Source organism: Delphinus delphis, chromosome 11 (assembly GCF_949987515.2).
Source record: "Delphinus delphis chromosome 11, mDelDel1.2, whole genome shotgun sequence".
NCBI classification, from domain to species: domain Eukaryota; kingdom Metazoa; phylum Chordata; class Mammalia; order Artiodactyla; family Delphinidae; genus Delphinus; species Delphinus delphis.
This window is the reverse complement of record NC_082693.1, coordinates 81,189,287-81,211,039: the sequence shown is the minus strand read 5'-3', so window position 1 is coordinate 81,211,039 and position 21,753 is coordinate 81,189,287. Positions and strand designations below refer to the sequence as shown.

Sequence of the window (21,753 nt, the reverse complement as noted above, 5' to 3'; positions counted from 1 at the left end):
CTTCAAACCTTCACCTGCCATGTGTATTCTTTCCAAAAATTGATTTACCTAAGAACAAGTCTGTGTCCTGCAAAATTTTCCTTAACCAACTCTTTTTTCACAGTGTTCTCCCACCTGAACAAAGTAAAATATTTTTATCAGCCATCCCAGTCTTGTTATAGGGTATTTCCCTGGGTATAAAAATCTTTGGCAGGCATGCCAAAAGGGAAAATGCAATCTGAGAATACATTAATCCTGAAAGTCTCTTAAGAGTAAAGCAAAAAGAAGTTTGGTAAGAAATTCTGAAGAGGGTTGTGCTTAATTTCTTAACAGCAAAACCCCATGCCTTATCTGTCACAGAATTACAATTAAGAAACAAGATAGTCGTCACAGGGCTGTATAGGAACAAGTTTATTTATTTCAATTAATAAGCAAAAACTCCAAGGTTTTGATAAAAGTAAAACATAATCATAATACACCACAATCTAGAAATCAGATACTTTGTAATTATCTAGCCCTTGACAAAAAAATTCAGATGCCATCAACTTAAAACACAAAAAGAAGTACAACATCTTACAAAATTATTTAGAGAATACACAAGCAAAAATATTTGGAAGGCCACTGGCTTAAGGCAGCACTAGTTTGTGTCCTATTTTCTCAGTTAATTACATTATATTCATATAATTTACTTTCTATTAAAGATTTGAACTATCTGTAAATAGAAATAAAAATTCACTTTCTTTTTTTAATTTAATGCTGCATTTCTGTAAGCAGTTAGAAAATGTTGCTACTGGCATCATGAAAACATTCATTGCCATGCCAAGTTGTTCTCTATGAACATCTGCTGCTGATTTTGATGCGGAGGTGGAAGAGACATAAAAACGCTATTTAAAAATCTACATATACTTTCCTCTAACTCTGCCTGAGTAGCTACATATTACATGCCATGCACTTGCCATACACTGGAAATATAGATGTAAATGGAAACATGTCTGATATTTAGGGATCAGTCCAGTAGCAGACTCAGACCTGCAAAGATTTATAGCAATTAACTAGAGGTATGAATGTACCATGCTTTGGGAACATGAAGATTGGCTCAAAAATGAAGGGTTTTTTTGTAAATCAATTATACTCCAACTAAAAAAAAAAGTGTTTTTCAGGTAGGAGAAAAGGGAAGGAGCTTCCAGAAAGAAGGATTACTACGTGCCAAGACATGGAGGGAAGACTATACATGATGTGATTTGAAAACTAGAGATAGTTCAGTATGAAAACAAAGGATATTTTCAGAGTTAATAGTCAAATTTGAGATGCCTATCCATCACCCAGAGTCAACACTGGTGTACACAAGGTAGAAATAGACATGGAAATTAATCCAGTGAATTATTTAATATTTATTGAGCACCCACTATGTACCTGATACCACATAAGAAACTGGGGAAGAAAGAAGTAAAGGAAAAATAAGCCATAAAGAGCTTACCATCAAAGGTAAGAGACAGAGAAGTAAACCAACCACAGCATTATTATCCTACAGTAATAAAATGCTACAGAATATACATACACAGACGCTACAGGAACAAAAAGAAGAGGAACAGACAGAAGAAAGTTTCCCCCAAACAGCAAAATCATACACGCCTTTAAAGGGGAGGAGGAGTGAACTAGATAGAGAGAGAATGGGACAAGTGTAGGAGTAAAAACTAGCAGTTCAGATAAAAACTGGAGGAAAAGAGAGAAGTATGGCAAAGGAGACTTAGAAAAGCCAGGTTACCAAGGGCATTAAGTAGTAAGAAACCAAGCTATGATAAGCCACAGATAGGTTTCAGGCCTGAGTAAAATGATTAATCACTCCATCATGCAAAGTGAAAGATATACGAGGGGTGGAAGTAGGGAATATGACAAGACTGAAGACACTGTCAATTTGTACTTCAGGAATTTTATACATACATAATTCAGAATGTATATAGGCCAAAAAACAAAAAAAAAACAAAACAAAGGAAAGGACACTTGGAAATAGGGATAGAGAAGATAGGAAAGAGACAATAGGTGGAGAGGGTGTTTTAAAGGTGTTGGTTACATGGATATTTGTTTTATAATTACATATTAAACTTCATTATGCATTTAAATGTATCATATATCAAATTTTAAACAAACTTTGAGAGGGAGAGGTTGCTGAATTAAGGAAATAGCAGTAAAGAAGGAGAGGAAAGGAAAAATTAAGAAAAGTTAAGAGAACTTGGTGACCCACTAGATAATTAGACAATGGAAAGAGACAAAACTAGGAATCCCAATCAAGTCTCTCATTTCAGAGTCTAGGCGGAGGATGAAGCCATTTACCAAGGCAAGGCTACAGGAGACAATTGCTTGTTTTGTGGGAGGAAAACCTCAATTTTGGACATGTTAAAGTTGAGTTGCCTGAATGACATTAATATGCATATATAGCTAGGAGGCTTTTAGATATGCAGGCCAAAAACTTAGAAAAAAATGTCTCAGCTGAAAATACAAATGTGGGCACCATGAGCTTAAAGCAGTATAGTAGTTAAGACTACGGGCTTGAAAAAGGTTACCCAAGGAGACCTAAAAAGAATATGTATATCACGAGAGTAACAGAAGGCTACTTTGACGAATGAAGGGGAGAAAAAAAAAAGAAAAAGTATATCATGAGAGTAACAGAAGGCTAAGGACAAAATGAAATGAATGAGTTTATGAAATAAGATCTGAGCCTAAATGAGATTTTGAATTATTGGCAATAGCTTTTTTTTTTTTTTTTTTCCGGTACACGGGCCTCTCACTGTTGTGGCCTCTCCCGTTGCGGAGCACAGGCTCCGGACGAACAGGCTCAGCGGCCATGGCTCACGGGCCCAGCCGCTCTGCGGCATGTGAGATCTTCCCAGACCGGGGCACGAACCCGTGTCCCCTGCATCGGCAGGCGGACTCTCAACCACTGCGCCACCAGGGAAGCCCGGCAATAGCTCTTTGACATGTAAGAAACCTAGAGACCAAATATATTTTCTTAAAATGATAGCTTTTCAAATTTCACTTGATAAATGAATAAAGAAGTCTTATTTCTCTAAGACAAAATTATAAGTGATAGAAATATTTATTCGTATAAGTGATTGTCCTTTGTACACCATTTAGTAGAATTCACTTGAAATTCAATATTCCCCTTGTAAATCCCAGCCAAAATAAGACTTGGGGCAGCTTCAGTATGATCCCAAGATTATATCTCCCTACCATCTGATTCAGCCATCACTTGGCTTTTACTAAAACCAGTAGATGAATCTGTTCATACTAGATTTTACTTGTACCTGGCATAAGGTGAGTTGGGTATTCGGCACCTGATGGCAGGTGGCTGAAAGGAACTGGCAATCCTTTCAGTTCTGCCTACTCATAAACTCTAGATATAGCAGGATAAAATAAAACTTTGTGAATTTTCAAGTAGCAAAACTCCAAAAGTCCCTTTTTCTACTTCCCCAAGAATAAAATATTCTTTTTTAGTAATCTGATTAGTAATTTGAACAATAAGTAGAATTAGCTTGATTTTTTTGTTGGAAACACTGTAATGCAAATAAAAAGGTTACTGTAATTACACCTGATAATGAAATTATGTTTAGTAACTGTTAGTTACAGAGACTAGACTTTCAATAAGTACAAAATAATACACACTGACTACAAAAAACAACACAAAAAAATACAAATGAATTCAAAATAGTTTTAGTCCTTAAGAGGTACAAGGGTCTGAGAATTTTGAAATACCACTTATATAGTCATTTGTACAAATACTCATAAAATTTTATAATTTGAAATAAGAATTACATTAACATGACAAATAATTTTGACAAAATGCTTCGTAAAACTTGGTAAAAATTTTGTACCTATACTTCTATATGCAGTGCTTATCTGTTTATATGTAAGATGATCCTGAGATATACCTTGGAAATACGTGTTTTTTTTCTTGTAGGGGGGCTTACAGATTACTAAAAGTTTTTAAAAGATACAGTTTTTAAAAAATGGTTAAAAACATTCTTTGGCCTATACAGAAACCATGTTTAATTTTACTCAGGAAACAAAGATCGTACCAGCTCAATACAATCATTCTCTTTACAACTACAGAAGGTATCTAATTATTATCAGTTGAGCTAGAACAGATTACTTCAGGGGACACACGTGATTTAAGAAACAAACAAAAAACTAAGAAGACTTAGCAATGTACAGTGAAGCACACATCCATTCAACAAACTACTGGGTACAGAAGAGGTGGAAAACACCATGCTAAGATGCAGTAGGAGAAACAAGAAGTAAAACATTGTTTCTATCATTAAGTTTGTATACAATAAGATTTTAAAAGCGGAATGAGAGGTTATAAGGCAACATATACTTAAATATCAAACTACTAATTTGAACAATAAGTAAAATTTGAGGAGAGATTACATCCAACTCTTTAGAAGGCCCTTCCAGCCCATGAACTTAGTGTAGCTTTTACTACAGGAAGTCAACCAGATACTTGGAAATTATTGAAATTAAAAAAAAAAAAGTAGCAACAGCACTGGGGTGGCAGTGTCTCATTATTCAGCTCCTCTAGCCAGAGAAAGAGGAAAAAGGAATAACTGGGTAGGAAATTAGACGAAATGGTCATTAAGGGCACTTCCCTAGTGCCCTTGATTTAAGAGCATATAAAATCCGAAACACAGCATAGTACAATGCATGAAAACTGAAACTCATAAAGCACTGAAGTGTTGTCTAAAACAATGGTTTTCAAACTCCAAAGCAATGATTTTCAAACTCTGGTGAACATCTAAAAACATCTAATAACATCTAAATGACTGGCTAACTTGTTAAAACACATAGATGTCTATGTACTATGTCAAACCTTTGGAATCAGAATGCATAAATGTGCAGTCAAGGCATTTATAGTTTGAGCAGTTCCCCAGGTGATTCTGATGCACAGTGAATTATATAATTAAGCACACAATCTTCAGTGGCAACAAAACCTGGGTTCAAACGCCAGTTCTAATACAAGCACTATGACCACCAACTAGCGTCCCTAACACTAATTCCAATCTTTCTAAAGAGGGAATTGCCACCCATTCCTCAAGTGACTGTTGTGAGGATTAAAGATGATACACAGAAAATGCTTAGTACAATTCCTGGCACATTTAGTAAGCAGTCAATGAATTTTCATTTAAAAAACATTTATTAAGCACTTACACAGTATCAGGAGATTAGGGAAATCTCATAAATTTATTAAGTATTAATAAGCATGGCAACTCTGCAATGGTGTCATGAGAACATATAATTAGGGGAATCTATCGTAATCAGTAAAGTCTTCCCTGACGTGAGCTGAATGATGAGCAGGCATTAACTGAATGAAAAGGAAAGGAAGAGCATTTCCAGGCAAAGGATGCATCATAATCAAAAGCCATATACCTGAAGCAGAACAGAAAGAACAGAGTGACTAGGAGGAAAGAATGCCAGAAGGTGCTGTGGAGATGAGGTCGCAAAGGTAATTAAGAGGGACCTAAACAGCCTGTTAAAGATTTTAGTTGAGCTTAAAAACAGTGAAGAGTTTTAAACATGGAGATAATGTGATTAGATCTACATTTTGAAAAAGTCACTCAGTCTGGTGTGGAAAACTAGAGGGAGCCACAGTAAATGCAGGTAGACCCTAATTAGGAGACCATAAGTACTTCAAATGAGAAACGATGGTGGCTGGAACTAGAGTACTAGTATGAAAACCAGGAGTATACAGACTCAAGAGATATTCAAAGAGGCAAAATCAAGAGACTTCAAGAGAGACTGATATGAGGCCTGAGAGACAGGAAGTTGTCAAATCTCTACTGCTATAGAAAGGGATGGATGATGAAGCTAGTCACTTGAGTCAAACAGTAAGAGGACCTCTTTTTCTTGGGGGATAAGTCATGAATTTCAAACATGTGAGTATGAGTAGTTATTCCCAAGTATGGGGTTGATTTTTACAGAAATATTCCAGTGTATGTAAGTACAATGTGCTTCTATTTATTTTATTGGGTGTTTATGGATCTTAGAGACAAAAGGTTTCTGCATGTGTGTTAAGTGGATCTGAACAGAATGAAGGTCCTTCCTTTAGGTTCCGTTCCTTTAGAGTCCCCCCAAAGTGTCTTTTATGACTACAGTTTAATAGTGTCTCAAGAATTCTATTTATACACTCAGCTGATAAATTATTTTAAAACTTTTTAAAACTTAATATTTAAACCAAAAAATAAGAAGCCAAACGAAAAAGGCCTGCAAAGTCCAAAAGGAAGCTTCAATCACCTGACTTTCAAGCTGTTACCAGAACATGACCGGTTTTAGTGACAGGTTGGTTTGGAGCATTAACCTTAAACTATATTAATTTTCCAGAATGGAGAGGCTTGCGAATGCGACTTAGAAAACTTCTTACTCATAGAATCCAATTTGTAAAAAAAAATGATGATTTTTTTTCAGATGATTTTCATTTCATTTTTCAGATGATTCCTGACTTTGATCTACAAAAATACTAGTTTGCAACTTACAATTGTAAGTCACTACCGACATAGTGCTTTTAACTCGCTTGAGTCTGGAGTCTCGGGAAGACTGTTTTGGGAGTTGACGTGACAATACTGGTCCCCTTCATAACTGATCATAGGTATGTATTCAGTCGTATCCCAAGTTTTTGCAAGCCTCATGGGTCTCAACCTTCTTCCATCCTTTCTCTCCCGCTTAGAAAAACAGGAGTGCAGGAGCCTCGGAGCGGGTATTTAACAAAACACCTGCCCCACCCACCTCACAAACAATAACCTTCCATTCCAGAACTAAAGCTACTGTCAGAAAAGGACGCCGGGCGGTAGGGCCCTAGATGGTAACCCAGGTTATCAGAGGTGGACCTCAGAACCGAGGGGAGCTGTTTGTTCTCACCCAGTCCCAGAGTAGTGTCCAATTTCCCAAAAGGGAACCAAGATCTCCACCACGGAAACCCGAGCTCCCGAGCCGGAGCCGGGGGCTCTCCCTCCAGCAGATGGCTCCAGCCCGGGGTCTCCAGTCGCTTCCAGGCCTCTTCGGGAGACTCGGGCCTCCCAGATCCTCTCCCCGGAGCTCGCCGCTCCCCCAGCCCGGCTTCGCGCGGGCGCCCAGAGCCCCGCCGCCCCGCCTGCACCCGGCAGGCCCGTCACCTGGCAACAATCGCCAGCCCCGGGGACCTTGGGAGGCCTACCCCAGGCGCGGGTCCTTCCCCATTCCTTTTCGCTGCTTGAGGAGCCCAAGCGAGAGCGCTGCCGGTGAAGGAGGTCGTTCCGTGCCCGTGGGGGGGGGGTCACTCACCTCTTCCCCTTCTCCCCCGGGAGGGGCGGTGCTGGGGCTCTTTTCCCCCGCCCCCCCAAACGCCTCCTGGCTGCTCCTGCTCAGCCCCGGCGCCTGGCCACTGCCGCCGGCTTACTCCATAGCTTCTCACACTCGCGCGGCCTCAAAGGCTGGAACCGGAGGAGGGAGGGGGAGGGGAGGGGAGGGACTGGGGAGGAAGAGTAAGGGAGGGGGAAGAAGACCGAAAGACCAGCCAGCCCGGGCATGACGTCACTTCCTGCTTGTTCGGAAGGGGCGGGGCCGGGGCGTCTTCGGCCTCCGCCTCCCGAGAACGGGGTGGGGTTACGGGCCGGGGGAGGAGCCCGGCGGACGAGTTTATGGCGGTTCTTTTGACTCCGTGGTTCCGTAGCCTTGGCAGCCAGAGCCAGTTTCCCGGCCCAGGGCGGAGTGTGTCAAGTTTCGTGAGCCCTAGAGATGTTTTCTGCCGGAAAAGGAGGACAGGTACACCTTTGGATCCTAACCAAATGTGCACCGAAGTGGGGGGACGGCTGAGGGGAGCGGGCGCTTTGGACTTTGCGCCTCAGGCCTCTGGGGCCCGCCCCTTTCCTGGACCCGCCCCTTTCCCGGCCCACTGCTCTCCCAGTCCCGCTGAGGACGGGCACTGGACCTTTTCAGAAGCTACTCTCCTTGGGGCGTCCTGGAAAGCGGTGCTTCTCAAACTTTAATATACATACAGATCATTTGGGAACTTTGTTAAAATGCAGTTTGGATTCAAGAGCAGGATCTGATATTCTGCGTTTCTAATAAGTTCCCAGATGATGCCACTGCTGCTGGTCAGCGGGCTACACTTAGAACAAGGGGTTAAAAGTACTAGATGGCAAGTCCTTGAGCACGAGGACTATTTCTTTAACCTAGCCTACTTGTTTAATGACGCTTAGAGGGGCAGACGGAAAATACCCCTGTCTCCTCTCATAGACTCCTAGCTTTATCCACCCCACCCTACCCTAACCCAGTCCCTACTCCCTCCTCAAACCCTCCCCGTTTCCACTCCTCGCCCTCCACGCCCTACTCCTGTCTATGCACTGTTCACAGTGTCTCGGGCCAATAGTTCAAGGACAGACAGACAGAAAGCTTCTGTTACAGAAGGCATTTGAAGGTGATGGGCTTTTATTTCTGTCCTAAACATCAGACCATTATGTAAAGTTGGACATCCTGTTTCCAGCTATTCATAGAGGAAGAAAGAGCTTAAATTCTCAGATTCTAACAACAAGGAAAATCTAGAAACAACATTCTAGATGTTTCAACGTATTCCCTTATCTTATTAAAAATTTTTTAATAAAAATTTACTGGGGTAGAGGGGAATGAGCAGTGATTGCTAACTATGGGTTTCTTTTTTTTTAATTAATGTTTATTGAAGTATAGTTGCTTTCCAATGTTGTGTTAGTTTCTACTGTACAGCAAAATGAATCAGCTATACATATACATATATCCCCTCTTTTTTGGATTTCCTTCCCATTTAGGTCACCACAGTGCACTAAGTAGAGTTCCCTGTGCTATACAGTATACTCTCATTAGTTATCTATTTTATACATAGTATCAAGAGTGTATATGTGTGTATGGGTTTCTTTTTGAAGTGATAAAATGGTCTGGAGTTAGATAATAGAGATAGCTGCACAGCTTTGTGAATGTACCTAAAAACCATTGAATTGTATGCTTTAAAAAGGTGAATTTTGTGGAATGTGAATTATATCTCAATTTTAAAATTTTACTGTCTACAATTAATTGAAAAAATTATATATGTACGTTATAAAAACTGGAAATATGTATTCTAAAAAGTGAGTATCCTTTCATTACACCTATTTCCTAAAGGTTACTTTGAGGTTTATCCTTCCAGACTTTCCTATTTACATATATTTGTATGTAGGTTGGGAATTCATTTTTGCATAACTAGGATGATAGTATATAAATTGTTCTGCCCAACCTCATTGGTTTTTTGTTTTTACTACTTAATGAAATCCTTCCGTGCTATAAATGTCATTCTTCCTAATGGCTGCTTAATATCCTATAATAAGGCTATTCCATAATTTACTTAACTATTCCCCAGGCACTGGACATTTTCATTGTTTTCAGATTTTCATTATTCCTCACAAACTTTTATTTTTCAAGAAGAACAGCTGGCAGATAAATTGATCAGTTTTTTCAGCTCCTTGCCGTAGATTTCTTTCATGCAATGCTTGTCATTGTTCAAAAGGCAAAAAGAAGAAAGGAAAAGCAGAGTCTGGTGAAGCCACATCTCTGTAATAATCAAGACTCCAATGTGTGTGTACATTCCTTTTAAATGTAGCCTGAAATAATATTCTTCAAGACTAAGTCTAGCTAGTTATTAAGCATGTAACATTAGGATGTATAAATTCACATAGTAGTATATTTCATATCAGTAAAGCAAGTTCCTAGGTTTACTCTGATTTTATTGGCAGACGAACATGTGCAAACTTAGTAAACATATTATAGTTTACACAAGATGGGAAGAGAAGAAACTTAAGAAAGAAATTGTTAGCAGATGTGCCATACAAAAGCATAAGGTTGCCAAAACAAAAAAAACTTACATATTTTTGTGTAATCTAAATTTGTTAGAAACATATGTTTAATTTTTTTTTTTCAGGATGCTCTGGTCCTTTTCAAGCTACTCAGCTATGGGATGGTATTATTCACTCCCTTCAGACTCAAGTGGTAATAAAAAGAAGGAGGCATCATTTACGAACATACAGAGACTGTTTTACTGGTTCTGATGCTGTTGATGTAGTACTAAGTCATCTTATGCAAAATACGTGCCTGAGCAGTAATGATGTCTCTCGTCTTAAAGGAGTTCGTCTTTGTCAACTTCTAATGAACCATAAAGTATTTGAACCAGTAGAAATGAAGCTATTCAAAAATGAAAAGGAATTGGAATTTGAGGATTCAAACAATAGTCTCTACAGGTTTCTAGGGAATAAATCATCTTATGTTTTTTGCAAAAGAAAAAAGGATTCTGAGACTGGGTTAAATGATGAAATAAAAGCAAAGGAATCTTTAAGGTTAGTGTTAACCAAGATACTGTAATATATTGTTTTTAGTTGCTGGCAGGACAGTCGTCATTGAACAAACCTTGAATATTATGCTTTCTGTTTTTTTCAGAAGTCAATAAAAGAAATAGCCGTGTAAAAATTAACCTTTTCTGCATTTGCTGTAAAACTGTTATGGAGGACATGATCACAAAAATATTTCAGAATTTGTACCAGGAAAAACTTTATCTCCTCTGATGAATTATATGCTTCCTAATTTTTGAAACATGACTTAGCCAAAGTAGCTAAAGCCAAAGTTATGGAAACGAAACTAGACCAGAAATTTTCTACTCTGTCACAGCAGCCATGATAACCTTAGAATTAACTTTTTTTTTTCTGTTTATTTACAATCCTAACATCCTCTTCTCGTGATATTCTGTTATTTAATACATTTATTACTTGTATCTTTTATTGTAAGCTGCCTGACATCCTTTTTGGAAATAGGAAATGTATAAATAAGTTTTAATAAGTAAATTAAAATGCATATTTGAAATTTTGGCCCTGTATGTAATGGAAAAATTCACATATTATTTCTTAACAGACCAGAAGGCAAAGTGATTTCAAATCCTCTAGCACAAGAGATTGGTGAGGAAAGAATTGAGGAACTTATTGATACAATGAGTGGGACTCTGGCTTTACCTCCAAACATCACAGTTGACAAACCTGTTCTTCCACTTTCAAAAGAAGGTAATTTCAGTTTTCATTACTTTTTTCCGAACTTTGTAAGAAGAGCTGACTTTTTTAAATAGAACTTACTTTTTGGAACAGTTTTAGGTTCACAGAAAAATTGAACAGAAAGTACAGAGAGTTCCCATGTGCCCCCTGCCCCCCACACATACCCAGCCTCCCCCACTGTCAACATCCTGCACTGGAGTGGTTATTTGTTATAATCCATGGACCTACATTGATATATCATTATCACCCAAAGCCCACAATTTACAGTAGTGTTCACTCTTGGTGGTGTATATTATGTGGGTTTTGACAAATGTATGATGACTGTATCCACCATTATAGTATCATACAGAATAGTTTCACTGCCCTGAAAATGCTCTGTACTTCACCTGTTCCTCCTTCCCTCCCCGTTACCCCGCTGGCAACCACTGATCTTTTTTTTTTTTTTTTTTTTTTGTGGTACGCAGGCCTCTCACTGTTGTGGCCTCTACTGTTGCGGAGCACTCCAGACACACGGGCCCAGTCGCTCCGCGGCATGTGGGATCCTCCCGGACCAGGGCACGAACCCATGTCCCCTGCATCGGCAGGCAGACTCTCAACCACTGTGCCACCAGGGAAGCCCACCACTGATCTTTTTACTGTCTCCAAGAACTGACTTTTCAAATACAATAGAAGTAGTGTGTTTGGCGTACTGACTCACTACTCCTCTCCCCGTAAGAGTTTCCTTCTACATAGTGATTGCATCACACAAGACAGGTGAGGCAATGTAGATCCAATAACATTTAGTTTATTTTTTTACAATGACCATGATCAGATTAACTGGAGGTACTACAGTCCTTACTACCGGAAAAAAAACATGCAAACTCATTACCAGTCCTTATTATTTATAATGCAAGACCATCTTCTTATGAGCATATCCTTTGCCCATTGTATAAGCTCCTCCCAAACATCTCCCTACTCTTTGCCTTTCAGAACAAACTAGCTAGGCTACCTATTGCTCTAATTCTCTTTACCATTTACTTCATCTATCTACTTGTGGTTTTGTCCTTATAAGGCAACTTAACAGTTGAAAGAAGAGCCGCATACCCAGGGCAATTAGGAGGGTTGCATACACAATTCATTAATGGTTACACACTTTACTGCATGTGGTCAAACCATGATGGAAGTAAGACAAGCATGATTTGCACACTGGAGGAGCAAAGGTTATCAACAATAACTAGGATAAGTGTGATAAGGGAGATGCACGGTGCCCAAAGAAAGGGTGCAGAGTGAGAAAAGAAGAGGGATTAGAAGAAGACTCCGAGAAAGATTAATATTTAGAGGACAGGCTGAAGAAGAGGAGCCAACAAAAGTTCAGTTTTTACCTATTACAAATGAAAAAGAAAAACTTGTCTCATCATTTTCCCATGAGGATATAGGGTACCTCTAGAAATTTCTAACTAAAGATGGATATAATTGATCAGTAAAGATGCTCATAAAAGTAATTTTCATTTATTGGGCCTTTCTCTGGGCCAGGCAATTTCTTATGCATTTTATATTTATTCTCTGTAATTTAACAATAGCCCTGTAAAGTGAGGGGTAAAACTTCCTTTTTATAGTTTGGGAAACTGAGACTCAGAAAGATAAATAAATAAATAAGACATGGTAGGGAAGGAAAGTTGGCACTCTTATGTACTTTTTTAAACATTTTAATTTTTATCTTTGTTATACATGCACATAATGTAAATCATTCAAATAGTCCTACAGGTTTTGTTACCAAAAAATAATAATTCCCTACCCTTCCCCTCTCAACCATTTCCCCCTCTCCAGAGACAACCATTTACAATTTGTATAAATTGTAATTCATGTGTGTTGTAAATGTATCTCACGTCTCTAAATGTCATGCTTATACTGCTACTTCATGCTTTTTCAGTTTTAGGGACATCTAGTAATTTTCTACAAAGGAAAACAGGGTTTTAGGCCTGTTCCCTTTCTTGCATCTATCTCCCCAACTCTTTAAATGATACATATACTTTTATATACTCTTATGAGTAACATATTTAACAAAAAGATGTTGGGTGAGGGCTTCCCTGGTGGTGCAGTGGTTGAGAGTCCGCCTGCCGATGCAGGGGACACGGGTTCGTGCCCCGGTCCGGGAAGATCTCACATGCCGCGGAGCGGCTGGGCCCGTGAGCCCTGGCCACTGAGCCTGCGCGTCTGGAGCCTGTGCTTCGCAACGGGAGAGGCCACAACAGTGAGAGGCCCGTGTACCGCAAAAAAAAAAAGATGTTAGGTGAAAACAGGAATATCTTTAGTTTTAAGACTATTGTGTTTAGCCAGAGATTTTAAACAGTAAGTCACACAACAATAACTATTAAGTTTTGCTTTTTTAAAAAAGGAGTTTTTTGGTTTTTGGTTTTTTTGGCCACACTGTGTGTCTTGCAGGATCTTAGTTCCCCCACCAGGGATTGAACCCAGGCCACAGCAGTGAAAGCACCGAGTCCTAACCACTGGACCGCCAAGGAATTCCCTAAAAAAGGAGATTTTATGTTAAAAATTTTATGTTATTTTATGTTGAAACAAAAATCAGCCAAGTCTTGGAACCACTGCTTTACTTTAGACTTAATTTAGCTTAGATGGTTTATTTTATAGACAAGGAAACTGAGACTCAGAGAAGTTAGATAATTTGCCAAGTTTCCACAGTTAACTAATGGCATCAAGATTCAGACCTAGATTTCCATACTTTTACCCAGTGTTTTATCATTATTGTTGCAACAAGGTGTTGTAACTTCTAAAACGGGTACAACTGAAGTTATGTTTAGTTGGTATGTTTGCTCTTTGTTGCAACTGAATATGTCAGCCTTCAGAACAGAGAAACACAAAAAACTATTTTAGTTGTTCTCTCTAATAAAACATAGTTTTGAGAGAAGTAGTCTTTAATAAATTACTAATAGGAAATCTCTTTATGTTCAAAAGTCTTGAATCTGCTAGGGTAGGTTTTTTCTTTGTTTTTTGTTTTGTAAAAAAGCCTTGCAAAAGAGAATTAACTTTAAAATTGGCTGGTTGTTCTTGTATTTAATGAGTTAAAAAAAGTTAACTTTTTTGGAATTTACGTTTTCATACCAAAACTTTTTGGAGAAAGTGCATTTGGAAGTGTCTCTAAACTCTAACAAATCAGGCATGAAAGGAGTTTTTGTTGTTGTTATTATCCACTGAAATCTGATTCTTCTGTGATCCTCAAGCACAAAAACAACCCCCTCAGATATAAAACTATGTGGTTTTATAAGATTAAATAATTAGCTGGCCAACAAGAAAATTTAAGCCACTTTCTATTTGGAGAAATATGGCTGGTTAAAGGTATGCAGTTGGCAACACACCTATATACATTTCAGCCAAGAAATAAAAGTATGGAGTTTCTCTTTTTTTTTGAGAAAGGTCATTTCTTAATTCCCAAAGAACTGAGAAACCAACTTCACTTGAATTGAGTTGAAAAATCTGCTAGCAGTGGTAAAGCAATGCAGTCCCAGGACTGCAGGCTTTTTGCAAATTTGTATTTGTGAGTCTAGTAGAGTTAAGGTGAACCACCTTTGCTGAGATTTGTTTATTTTTTACAGGTGTTTCTTACTGATAATATAATGACTAATATTTTTGAAATATATGTGCGTTGTTTTAGAAATGTGAGGGGTTCTAAAGGTGCAGAACCTCTACCTCACCTCACCTCTGTGGGGTAGGTCTCAGGAGAATGCCAATATCAGCTGGAGCAATTCCACTATTAATCTGTTTTACCTGACTTCCAGAAGAATATGTTTGTTCAAAGGTTTCCTCAGCTGAGACAAAGTTTGATTCCTACTGAACACACTGTACTTCTCCCACCAAAACATTTACACACTTAATGAAATTGCAAGTTTACTTGTCATTATTTCCCACTGGAGTGTGAGGTACTTAGACAGGGACAGTCCTTACCTTTTTCACTGTTGTATCCCTGTTGAGTGGCCCAGTGCTTAGCTGTTGGTAGATTACATTTAGTGGATGAATGGCTCACAGACAGCCTCCTCATTTTATAAATATTTTCTTTTTATTTATGCGTCTATACACATACGCTCATATGTACATATATGTGTATATGTGCATGTGCATGCACGTGTGTGTGTGTGTGTGTGTGTGTGTGTGTGTGTGTAGGCTATGCTAAACGCTGCTTGGATTGTATGCTTTTCAAATGTAGAGTCTATCCCCTTGGATCCCCGTCATTCAGCACAGTGATCATTGAGTATGAAGTGCTCCGTTAAGATGAGGGTGGTGACTGTATGTGTTGCTACAGTATCCTTCTTGAGTCTAATTTCCTCACACAGAGCTAGCTATTCTATTTATCAGCTCTGCACTTGGCTAGTTTGTTCTAGACATGCACATTTCTCTGCTCCCTCACCTTCAGGTCTTTGCTCAAATATCATCTTCCCAATGATAATTCCCACACATCTTATTTAAAATTGCAATACTAACCCCCTAATGTAGTCTAATCTCCTTTTTTGCTTAATTTCTCTCCATAAAACTTACTATTAGCTGATACACCACATATTTCACTTTTTGTTTGTTTGTTTATTTATTGCCTGCCTCCCTCTCCCCACTAGAATATAAGCTCCATTAAGGCCAGGATTTTGCCTGCTTTGGTTACCCTGGAACCTAGAACAGTGCCTAATACAAAACAGGTCTCAATAAATATTTGTTGAGTAAATGAATGTTCTGTCTTGATGCTATTGCTAAGAATAGTCTTTTTTCCACTTTTGGATGTATTCATAATATATCTGTTCATATTTCTTGGTGACTTGATAAAATTTGCCTTCATCCATTTCATATGTGGCTATCCTTACCTCCTTACATAGGGTGTGGCTGCTGAAGGGCCACTATTTTTATATATGTATCTTTTTCTAGCACCTGATTCAGTGCTGTGTCCAAAGGTTGGTATCGACAAATGTGGACTGATTGATTAGAGGCTACTTACGATCTCAAGTCTTTACTAAAAGATTGCTAATTTGATTTATTTGGGGCCAATAACTCAGAAGTAGTAAACTCAGATGCCTTTAGGAGCCAGGCAGATTGGAGAGCAGGTGAGTACTTCATTTTCAAACGTGTAGGAAAAATTGTTGTTTTGCTTGAAATGTAGGGCCCTCTTGGCTATTTTTCCTTTTCCCACTTAAGGAAGAGATATAACTATAGGGAAATTAATTTCTACTGTAACAAAACCAACAGGACAATACCATGAAAATGGTAGCTGACACTCAACTTCACTGTTTGGGATACAGTAGGAAGTGGTGGGGTTTGTGGTGAGCTGGAAATGACATTCCAATGCAAATAAGGTAGCCACTAATTCATATCAGCTAACTTTGGTCAGGCATTAATTGAAGCCCGGTGTCATGAGATTTTAAGGTTTTTTTTCTTATTTATTTATTTGTTTATTTTTGCTGCGTTGGGTCTTCATTGCTGCGCGTGGGCTTTCTCTAGTTGCGGCGAACGGGGGCCTACTCTTCCTTGTGCAGAGCACAGGCTCTAGGTGTGCAGGCTTCTCATTGTGGTGGCTTCTCTTGTTGCGTAGCACAGGCTCTAGGTGCGCGGGCTTCAGTAATTGTGGCACATGGGCTCAGTAGTTGTTCACAGGCTCTAGAGCACAGGCTTCAGTAGTTGTGGCACACGGGTTTAGTTGCTCCACGGCATGTGGGATCTTCTCGGACCAGGGCGCGAACCCGTGTCTCCTGCACTGGCAGGTGGATTCTTAACCACTGCGCCACCAGGGAAGCCCTCTTAAGATATTTTTAGAGAAGCTTGAAACCCGGAATTTTATATGAAATCTCCCTTTTTTTTTACGGAACGCAGGCCTCTCACTGTTGTGGCCTATCCCGTTGCGGAGCACAGGCTCCGGATGCGCAGGCTCAGCGGCTATGGCTCACGGGCTTAGCTGCTCCACGGCATGTGGGATCTTCCCGGACCGGGGCACGAACCCGTGTCCCCTGCATCGGCAGGCGGACTCTCAACCACTGCGCCACCAGGGAAGCCTGAAATCTCCCATTATTTATACAAGTTAATTCTATTCAAAATACTTTATAACCAAACAAATCATGACTATGGTCCAAATTTAATACGTAGGCTACTGGCAGTAAAGCTCCACGAGAGATTTACTGTAGCTGTTGCTTTTTTTTTTTTTTTTTTTTTTTTTGCGGTACGCGGGCCTCTCACCGCTGCGGCCTCTCCCGCTGCGGAGCACAGGCTCCGGACACGCAGGCTCAGCGGCCGTGGCCCATGGGCCCAGCCGCTCCGCGGCACGCGGGATCCTCCCGGACCGGGGCACAAACCCGCGTCCCCTGCATTGGCAGGCGGACTCTCAACCACTGCGCCACCAGGGAAGCCCAGCTGTTGCTTTTGTAATTTTGTTTCATTTAAAGGAAAAACAAAATATTAATGATGATCTGATAATTAGGATAACGAAAAACTTTATTAACCCTTAACATAAATGACCAGAAACCCAAGTTAAAATTAACCTAATACTGTATTTTTATTTAAAAGCAATTTAACTACAATTATCTCTGCTTTGAATAAAATTATAAATAATTAGTAATCTCATTCTCTCCAATCATCAAAATAATTTATAAGCAGGACCAGTAGTTTTTTTTAATATCTGGAATTAACCTATTGATCACCTTAAAAGCTAGATAATATCACTTTATAATTAACATAGCCAGAAAATAAAATCAATATGGCTCATAACCCTGATGTCTATTTAAAGGTCAATCTTGAAAAGAGAAATTGTAATTTAGCAAAGTTAAATTATCCTAACAAATTAATCCATTACATTATTAGCTTTTCTGTTGTATTACTAGAAATGGAAGAATTCTATGATACTGGTTGAATATGTATATGTTATTTATTAGTATGATAGTTATATTATTTTTCTTTCTAAGCTGTGGAACATGTTTGGAAACAACAAACATTGCTACGTATTCTTCAACTGATTCACATTCCATTCTTAGAAAATATTTTGGAGCCTCCAATTAAAACACAAAATCTCTAATTAAGTAAAGAGGAAGATCTTGTTATCTCAAACACTTACCTCGACAGAGAGGTTATTCCAAGCTTATGTCTACTTGAGTGAGTGACCATTTTTATTGTCAATTTATAACTAAAATGTTCTTTCACATATTTTGCCCTTGGTATTTTAAGGTGGGAGAACATATTCATATGTATGAGCAGACATCATCATTGATTTAAAAATTAATCACTGTGAATTTTCATTTGATCTAAAATAGAAAGACACTGGTTATGACCTGTGAGAAGATTATTGGAAATCTGAGTGGTTTCATTCATATGAGTTCAGTCATGATTTGTCAATCATTCTTTCCCTGCACCAGCCCTGAGTGTTTTTTCAAAGTTCTATTATTTCCGTTCTATAACCATAAAATAAAAACCATCATGGTTTCTACCAGTTTATTTATTCCTGCTTTAAGAGAATCCTCAGTCTAGTAGGGGAGACATTCATGAAACAAAACATTACAGTCCAATGAAATAAGCCCTATCATAAATCAGTTGCTAGGAACCATAAGTATAAGACCTTGGGTACTGTTGAGATTCCAGCAAAGAGAACTGATATGATGCTTTCTGCCGCATGGGCCAAACAAGAAAAGAACATCAGACTCCAAACCTGAGAACCAGAAAGCTTCAGATCCTACAAGGAGCTTGATGATCAGAGACCTGTGAACCCACTTAGATCGTCAACCATTGTCCTGTTTGCACATGACATGTTTGCTCCTAATTCAACAGGCTGAGAAAGACCTAGCAAATGAGTCTTCCCCAGCCCCTGAGTCAGGGAGAATATAGGGACACCAGCAAAGAAACAGGATTTCTTTAGATGCCTCTGCAGGAAACAGACAGCAGCTAGTCAGCCTTTATGAGCTTCCAAGTGGAAAGTGTAGGTTATCTGCAAGAGAAATGCAATCCAACTGTCATTAATTTTTTCATCTGCAACACTAGGAGCTAGAAGATAATAAGTCACACATGTTAGGCAATATGTTCCATTCAACAGGGGTTGGTGTGGGTGGGGAGAAAAAAGGAAATGGAACGGGAAAGAGAATAGGAGGGAAGAAGGAAAGATATTTGAGGATCACCGAGAATTCATAGAATATATCACTCAGGAACCCCCTCCTAGGAAAATATTTGAGGAAAGATTTTAATCTGACTACAAAGAAATAACCAGAACCCCAAGATGGAGACAGATGAAGAGGAAAGGAAAAATTGGTAGGCAATGAACTTTGGTCTGTGCACTCTCACTATTTTCTCTTCTCCCTAATTTTGTACCCACATATGTGCATGCATACAAACACACATGTACACACAACATATTCGAAGTTGATATGGTAAGGCTGTGTGAGAATGTACAAAATATAAGTGCTAAATAAGATATCAAAAAAAGAAGGACGTAGTATTAAGGGAAATTATAATGAATACTAACCTATCTCAGCAAAACCTGGGGGTGGGGAAGGTGGAGGAGAAGGGGGAATTAAAGGCCTTCCAAAATCATCACTGAAGGGAGGGAGGAGTGAAAGGATCCTAAGTTGCTTATCTTATTGAGGTCGGGAGATAAAAAAGGGGAAAACAGTGTGTGGTGGGATAAACGGTGCATCTTAATGGCGGAAATATTTGGTATCTTATTTTCGAATAGTGATAGAACCATATGCACCTAATGATCAGAGTGGGAAAGGGGAGAGGAAACACCAGTGCAATGCAACAGTACAGATGAACTCCTCTGAACAAAATTTAACAAAGTTAGAAACAAATAATGAAAAGGTGGCCCACAAATATTTTAATTCCTTGAAAGTAAAGGTACAGAAAGGTGTGGTGGTATTTGGTGAGGAGAAAAGCTATTCCCTCTCATTTACTCCTTCAGTCATCCAGCAAAAATTATTAAAAAGATTCTCAAAACTAGTTTCTTCTTTAGGTTTGGTTAATTATAAGCTAGATTTTATTGTTTTATCAAACAATGTTTTAGGCAGTTAAATGGAAACGTTAACCATTAATTTATTTTATTTTGTTTTTTACCTCCAGGATTGATAACTGGCTTAATTCAGCAATTGAATGCTTGGAATATTTCCCTGACCAGTTAATAGTTACTGTCAGTGAGCAGTTAGTTCAAAACAGAAATGAAGAGACAAGATTGAATATACAGAAGAAGTTACTCTTTGATGTCATAGTAAAATATTATAATCAAGAGAGAGATTGCTTATTAACTGATGAGTATTTTGATATTCATTCAGGAATTATTGAACTTTTAGGTAAGAGATGTTTAAACTTCAGTTTTTTTGCATAATCTTTTTTAATAATACAAGTTGCAGAAGATTTTATGTATTATATGAGTATTACATTTTAATATTTTTCTTCTATGATGTCAAAGTACTTCATAGAGTCTTTTTTCAATTCACTTGGCCTGCCACGTAAATTGTACTATCAAATGTAATACTGTAGTATAGCAATTAGATCTAAGGTAATTCTGTCACAGGGACATTCTAAGAAAAATTTTGATATAGTACTAGAGGATTAAAGAACTGAGGTATCTGGAAATATTGTATTAATTTGATGACCTTTTAGCAAAATAAAAATTGAGTGACACATCATGTCTCTTTTTTAGCTTTGTAGGTGGCCATATAATTTCATGTTAAAAACAAATTGCTGTTTGACAATGCTGGATATAATTATGCAGGTGTTTGGCATAATATGTAGATAATTTCCTATGTGTTTGAAATATTTCCTAATAAAAACTTTCAAGTGTAAAAAAGAATCTGCAAACAAAACACAGTATCATAGCATTTTAATTGACTGCTACGTACTATAATCTCTGGGGTTTTTTTGTCCCTTGCTTTGTCTTCTTTGTAACCCATGTAACAGAAAATGAGAAAAGAACAGAAGCACTTGAAGCAACACAACTATATCTAAGATTATTGTTGCCCAATGTTAGAGAAGAATTACGACGGCTACTCACTTTTATGGCAACTGCATCAGAACCCAATGCCTACAAATTACAAAAACAGGTGAAAAAAATTGCAATAACAGTTTTACAATCTTCTGCTATTTTTTTAATAAAAATGATTCAAGTTAATGTTACTCTTTCTGTTTACAGTTTGTTCAAAAAGAGTCATGTACCACAATATTCATTGCAGCTCTATTTACAATAGCCAGGACAAGGAAGCAACCTAAGTGTCCATCAACAGATGAATGGTTAAAGAAGATGTGGCACATATATACAATGGAATATTACTCAGCCACAAAAAGAAACGAAATTGAGTTATTTGTAGTGAGGTGGATGGACCTAGAGTCTGTCATACAGAGTGAAGTAAGTCAGAAAGATAAAAACAAATACCTTATGCTAACACATATACATGGAATCTTAAAAAAAAAAGGTTCTGAAGAACCTAGGGGCAGGACAGGAATTAATACACAGACATAGAGAATGGACTTGAGGATATGGGGAGGGGGAAGGGTAAGCTGGGACGAAGTGAGAGAGTGGCATGGACATACATACACTACCAAATGTAAAACAGAAGCTAGTGGGAAGCAGCCGCATAGCACAGGGAGATCAGCTCGGTGCTTTGTGATCACCTAGAGGGGTGGGATAGGGAGGGTGGGAGGGAGATGCAAGAGGGAGGAGATATGGTGATATATGTATACGTATAGCTGATTAACTTTGTTATACAGTAGACAC

The 21,753-nt window shown here is 38.5% G+C and overlaps 2 protein-coding genes across 6 annotated transcripts in view; one reads left to right on the top strand and one right to left on the bottom strand.

Moving 5' to 3' along the window:
• SCYL2 (SCY1 like pseudokinase 2) overlaps positions 1-7,449 on the bottom strand; it is a 59,879-nt gene extending 52,430 nt beyond the window's left edge. For 2 of the 3 annotated variants that reach the window (XM_060025453.1, XM_060025451.1), the window contains exon 1: positions 7,288-7,449. The gene's annotated coding sequence lies outside the window, so the exon portion shown is untranslated. Of the gene's footprint in view, positions 1-7,180; positions 7,262-7,287 lie in introns of those variants that run through there. The other variant, XM_060025452.1, reaches the window with a different exon arrangement.
• A 194-nt stretch (positions 7,450-7,643) lies between these two features.
• DEPDC4 (DEP domain containing 4) lies at positions 7,644-21,416 on the top strand. 3 transcript variants are annotated; one of them, XM_060023885.1, is made up of 5 exons: positions 7,644-7,767; positions 9,929-10,340; positions 10,909-11,054; positions 15,945-15,970; positions 20,103-20,129. In XM_060023885.1, exons 1-5 carry the CDS (start codon positions 7,644-7,646, stop codon positions 20,106-20,108), a joined length of 714 nt encoding a protein of 237 aa, XP_059879868.1. In that variant the 3' UTR covers positions 20,109-20,129. The 3 variants fall into 3 exon arrangements, with proteins under 3 accessions (XP_059879868.1, XP_059879867.1, XP_059879866.1); XM_060023884.1 differs by lacking the exon at positions 15,945-15,970 and having other exon boundaries at positions 20,103-21,416; XM_060023883.1 differs by lacking the exons at positions 15,945-15,970; positions 20,103-20,129 and adding an exon at positions 11,507-11,739.
• Positions 21,417-21,753: the final 337 nt, after the last annotated feature.